Source organism: Alligator sinensis, unplaced genomic scaffold, assembly GCF_000455745.1.
Source record: "Alligator sinensis unplaced genomic scaffold, ASM45574v1 scaffold301_2, whole genome shotgun sequence".
Classification (NCBI taxonomy): Eukaryota; Metazoa; Chordata; order Crocodylia; family Alligatoridae; genus Alligator; species Alligator sinensis.
Window position 1 is genome coordinate 1,437,580 of NW_005841874.1, and position 6,065 is coordinate 1,443,644.

General features: G+C 43.3%; 1 protein-coding gene across 3 annotated transcripts in view; it reads right to left on the reverse strand.

The window, feature by feature from the left end:
* The window catches only part of SENP5 (SUMO specific peptidase 5), a 20,670-nt gene that overhangs the window by 8,930 nt on the left and 5,675 nt on the right, over positions 1-6,065 (reverse strand). For 2 of the 3 annotated variants that reach the window (XM_025195966.1, XM_006017124.3), the window contains 4 exons: positions 4,789-6,065; positions 1,069-1,174; positions 755-902; positions 72-119 (listed from right to left, as the gene is read on the reverse strand). The exon at positions 4,789-6,065 ends at the window's right edge or, in 1 of these variants, runs on beyond it. In XM_025195966.1, the coding sequence (XP_025051751.1) occupies positions 72-119; positions 755-902; positions 1,069-1,174; positions 4,789-6,065 (1,579 nt within the window). Of the gene's footprint in view, positions 1-71; positions 120-754; positions 903-1,068; positions 1,175-1,683; positions 3,645-4,788 lie in introns of those variants that run through there. The other variant, XM_025195967.1, reaches the window with a different exon arrangement.

Sequence of the window (6,065 nt, forward strand, 5' to 3'; positions counted from 1 at the left end):
TTAAACCTCCTTTCCCTGCTGAGCCCATAACAGTTATCTATTTGGGGGGGGAGGAGGGGGAGAAGGCTCACCTTGTCTGGGACTGCATCCATTATGAGCTCGCCATACATGTTAATAATCTGTAAGAGTTAGTAAAAATTTTAGTTTGCTTGAAATAACTTTTCCATACAGTTATGTCATTGAGAAAACCCAGGCCTTGTGAGTACGTGTAAAAAGCACACTTGGAATTCAAGACAAGAAGTTGACTAATTGGAGTGGACCGATTCTCCGGTATTCTGAAGGGCAAGCGCTGGAACTAATGGGCTGCCAGAAAAGACACCATTTAACTGGCTGAAAGACTTCCTCAATCTAAAATATAGTTTTAATTCAAGTCTAATAGTGTATGTCTGAGCCTTTCAAGTCGCGCTAGTGTTTTGGCAATGGGCCACACATTGCTGTTACATTCTGGTTTTCTTGTATTACAGTCTGCTTTTCTAGCATTGGAACCGAAGGGGAGGAAATACATGTACATTTTTAAACATCTGCAACAACTGCTTTCTCGGAAAGGAAGTGCAGTCTTCCTGCATGTGCGCAAGTCTGCAGTCAGAGACTCGAGAGCTATTTCTGGGTCTGCCACTGCCTAGTCATCTGACCCTGCTTCTCCTCTATCAGAGAAACTTTTCCTACCAAGGTGGTGGGTGGGTTGTGAGGGTTACTGATATTTTTAGAAACCATGAAGAGGTAAAGACCCACATAAATACCAAGCATCTCTAACCTGGTCATTTAGCCAGTTCTGACCATCCAGTGTAGCCAAATCATCCATATCTAGCATGTGCTTATTATAGAAGACCCGGAAATTGCAAGTGGAAGATTTTGGATGCTTTGCCCGATAGTTCATGATTTCCTTGGTGATAAAAGGCTTTCTAAAACAAAATGAAGAAGGCAGAAACAGACACGACAGGTTATTCCGATTCAAATGGAATTGTATTCCAACAAGAGTCAGTTTTTATGTGGCACAGGGATTAGCGATTCAAAGTCATCTTTTTTTTCCCCTCTGGAAGTCATATAGAATATTAAAAAGCTACAAACCTATGGGAAAAATCTTCGTTAAAGGCTTCCTTTAATTTTCCCATGACATCTTTTTCACAGAGTGGAACTAAACTGCCATATTTCTTCATAACTTCATCTAGGAATCCTTTATAAAAGCAGATAAAATGTAAAGGCAAACATGAAAAAAGAAATAGTTCACTGGTCTCTGAAAACTAGTCACCTGAGCTTTTATCAGTACTTAATAAACCATTCACCCCCCCAGGCATTGGTAAGGGTGCACACAGTTGATTTTATACTAAAGAGCATGGCCCTGAAAGCAGAACCCCATATAACAAGCCCAACATCACTTGAAAATCGGCTCTATAAAAACATTTTTTAAAATGCTTTCGGGCCCAGTTCTCTTCCCCTTTCACCACCGCAAGTGAATCTTCATTGTATGGCCAATTCAACACGCTACTCCCTTCTGAGAGATTTAGAGTATTCGCTGAGAAGTTTTCTAGCCTTGCCATTACAAAGATTGCCTCCAGTGTGAATGGAGCACAGGGCAGGGGCTGCCAGCAGCCAAGTCCAAGCAGGAGCCCCCGTGGCTCCGCGCTGCTGCAACAGGCTGACCACCATGCACTCTTTGCCAGTTCCTACCGATGAATTCAATACCTTCCACACTGCGGTTAAGGCATCCAACCGAGGATGGGAGGCATTTCCCCCTGCTCTGCTTGGTACTGCTCTGAACTGCAGGGACAACAGCAACTGGAGATATTCACTGGGAAGAATGAAAAGACTGAAGCTGGAGGGGCAGGGAGAGGAAGCAAAAATCAAAGAGTAGCAAACTGATTTCTCTTAGTGGTCAGAAAACACATGGTAAGCACATTTCCCCATTTCAAAAAGCCTCTTGACTACTCAAAGGGAGCTGGGTTTTAGATGCTTGAGGGGCAAAGACTTTGAAGGGTGTCAGAAACCCACTAGCTAGAAGCTTAACAGATGGAGGAAGCGTAGAGCAAGGCCTGAGAGACAGTATCCTCTCTTTCCAGGGAAATGAAGAAGGGAGCAATTGTTAGCTCTCCCTGCATTACATAATGCCCTTGTGCCAAAAGCCCTCTATAATTTACACTGGCTTTTAATAACTTCATTTATCCTGATGAATATTCAGGCTCTGAATAACCTTCCAAGCAGTTTACATGAAGTTAGAAATGAATGAGGCCGAGCAAGACAGGAAAGGCAGGGGATAAAGTGCAAAGGATTAAAAAAAAACCCCAAAGTATGGAATTTGCAAGACTATGGGGAAAGAAATAGAAGAGGAGAAAGGAGAGGAAGAGATATAAACAACATAAAAAGGAGATGGAAAAAGGGATTCAGAATGAAAAGGAAGGAAGGGCACAGACTGAAGAGACACAGCTGGATCCATTACAGGGGAAGGAGGGGAGTGAAGCTGGGATAGGACTGAAACATTTCAAACAAAAGTAAGAAGAAATATGAGTTACGCTAAAAGTCCATCACGCATTGTGCACTGACTGCTGGAAGAGGGTCAGGGACAGCGAGAACAACCTTCAGTCAGAAGATGCTGAAGTAGAGAACATTAAAGTGCAGATGTTAAGCTGCACTTTATAAATTTCCCCCTGCAAATGCTAGGAGGATGTTAAGACACTGGACTGGGCACCCCTAGCTTCTACTCCTGGCCAGAGTCGGACCTCAATCCTGTTGGTGTAAAAATCAAGAGCAACTTGAAGAGGAAAAACACCAAGTTCAAAAGTTCAAGGCTGGCGTGAGATCAGAATCTCCAGGGTGGAATTTACAGTTGAGCCCTAATTAGATACTTAATGTGGCTTTAGAGCAAACGAAATGCTGTGAGCCTGGTAACATCCCAGCTCAGGGTTTTGAATTTCTCTGCAACAGCTGATGACATCCGCAGAACTCTGGATACAGCTGCACTCCCTCACATGTCGAGAGCCGGTCAACACTGGGACCATTCTGCTGGGATAGCAATTTCATTTACTGGACTGATTTTTTTTTAAACAACACTTCTCTGCTGGCTAAAGCTCTTGTGTACGCAGTTACAGCAGCACAAGCACCTTTGCAGGGAGACTATTTAAGCTGGAGAAGCTAAATCAGCACCACCTATTTCTTACCAGTCTGATCTGTGACCATGCTAACGGGGTTTGCTAGTGCAGAAAGTCACAGGATAGCAGAAAACCTTTTCTAGAGGAGCCCTGCCCCGAGTCACCCTGAAACAGAGCCTTGACTCCAAAAGGTGGGCAGTTATGGTCACCTACTTTCATTCAGAAAGTTCTTGACTGCTTTCTAAAAATCGCACAAGTGTTATTAATTTGGAAGTTAATGCAATGCCGACCGCTTTTACACGCTTAGGCTACTTAAGTTCTTCAGTTGATCCTCCTTTCCACTATAAAGATATGGGGGGTGGGCGCTGTCAAAACAATAAACTTAACTTTTATTTAAGGTGACATTTTTAGTTCGTGTCCCAAGCAGTAGGACCACCATCCCCTTAGAACAAGACAAATTATATTCCACCACCATCACGAAGAGCACGATCTGTTCACAAAGACACCCAAAACATCCCTGTCCCTCCATTTTCTGGCCCAGCATCAACCTTTGCCAAAGCCAGAAGGAACCAAACAATAGAGCAGCTTGTACGGAGGGATGGTCAAATCTAAGCCATGTTTTAACTGCAGCCCATCACTCTTCCAAAAGCATGATTTGAAGGATAAACCATAAGAAGTAGCCCGATGTTTTACCAGATGGGGAAACCAGGGGAAGTCTGTCCTGGGCAAATTTATGAGCACTCCTTTAACACCGATGTGTCAAAGGAAACATATAATGCAACCTTTTCCAACAGAAGCCAAGAAACCCTTAGTTATAGCGATTACATTAAGCTCCAAAACAGCACCTTAACATTTCCTCCTGTGTAGCATCTTTAAACTGGCTAGTCCCTATTATGTTAAGAAATGCCTGTCGTCAGGATGCATACAAACCTAACACTGGGAACAAGACTACTTCCTTTTCCTCCCAAGTTGTGTATTAAAGAAACTCCTTTAGGCAAAATGAGCTCACCCTTTAAAGGTTGGCTGGATTTTTTGTTAACCCAACGAGATGCAGCATGAATAAGTGTTTATTTGCAAAATAAAAAGGTTTGCAAATAAAATCCCCATCTGGTAAATAATGTTATTTGTAACCAAAACTAGACTTTTCCCAACTATTGCTTATAAAACTTAGATTTTAAGAAGCACGAAAACCTGGAAGTGAAATTGAGCGGTTTAGTCTACAGCAGAATTAAAAAGTGTAGAAATTAAGACAGTGAGAGTGAAGAGACCACCAGAAGCAAGTCTGTGCACGTCATAAGCGTGATTACCAATTAAAAAGGAACTTTAACCTGATAATAGCCATTTAAAAGCTCAAGATAAAGAGCATTAAAATACTGACAAATATCTTTTACTGGTGACCTGACTAAAATTAAGCTGGTCTTCACAACAAATCCTTAAAAATAAAAAGGCTCGTGTCAACCAAGCATTAATTCACATGCTTCCAAAGGCACCCAACTAAAGCCTGAACAGCCAAGCGAGCACAGTGCTGCTTCATTTCCCCAACAGCCTTCCTCTTCCTAATTCCCCCAACTACGCGCTCAGCTAGGCACTTTTTGCACTACATGATGTAAAACCCTTTTAATTCAGGAATTCAAGTGATAAAGAAACGTCACAGGCTACAGCCAGCTATTCATAAGGAGCCCTAAGACATGCATAAGGGGTATACCACAAAGCCACGCTGCCAACTGCTCATCAGCCACATGAGATGCTTTCTGACTGTTCCTTTTGCCTCCCTTTCGAGTTCCTGATTTTAGTCCTGTGCTTTCTGGCAGAGGCTCCTCAAGAGGGCTTTTACAATAAGGGTGATCTAATAGCTTTGAACTAAAAATGTCGAGGTTTAGGGAGCTTTCTACTTCCATCTGGCTACAGCTGTCTTCGTTTTGTGCCAGCTCCATAAAGAAAGGTCCATTCTCATTCGTGCTAGAATCCTCTTTGTAGGATTCCAATATTGTTCCATCAATGCCCATAATCTGATCAGAGTCTATATCTTCTTGCCCTGAAATTGCAATTTCTTTTTCTGTTACTGAGATGAAAAAATCATCATCATGGCAACCATCCACCGCAGGTACCTCTTCCGACTCCACCCCCTGCAAGGTCTCTGTATCCACCAGAGGAGCTGCTTCATGCAGCTCTGGCTGGCAGATTTTAACACTGCCATCCTGGTCTCCAGATGCCAGCTCCTCAGAAAATAGCTCGTCACACTGCAATGCATCCTGTGTAAGGCAGATGTCAGATGTATGCGTTTCATTCTCCTCTGCTACAGATTCGGGTGTATTACTGTTCATATCTGATGAGCTGTACAGGTTCCAGAGAGGGTGACTCTTAGATATCCAACAGGAAAGCCAGCTACACCAAGCCCTTTTAGAGTTCTCTTGGAGAGTCTCCTGACAGTCTCTGGTAACCTTCTCCACCCAGCTAGGCTTGGCTTTACTCAGTTTGCAGATCTTTCCTCTTGCTCTGCCTGTTGGGGATTTTACGACTCTATACCGAAGCCTAGGCATAGAAAGTTTCTTATGCATCATAAATAAGGATCTCTTTTGTACAGTATACTGGTTAAATTTGGACCTCTTTTGGGTAGTCAAGGGGCCACAAGTTCCATTCTGCTCCAGCCCTTTGCAACAAGGCTTCCTTTTACAGTTGTTCAAAACTACTAAGACCGTGTTGCCTTCATCATAACTGCTGTCCTCCCCGATATGTGCAAGACCATCTTTCTTTACAGGTGAGGCAGCACCGCACAGCTCACCACAACAGGCACTGGGGCCATTGCCCTGGAAGCTGTTAAAACCAGTGTTAGTTTGTAATCCTGTGCTCAAGAGATCTTCACCCTGGAAGGACTCATTGTCCAGCTCCTTCAGTGCCTCTATAGATGGGTTTCTAGTCTTGCCATGACAGTACCACCTTCTTGTCCTCCTGGATGTTTTTGCAGGAAAGGTGCTAGGTTCA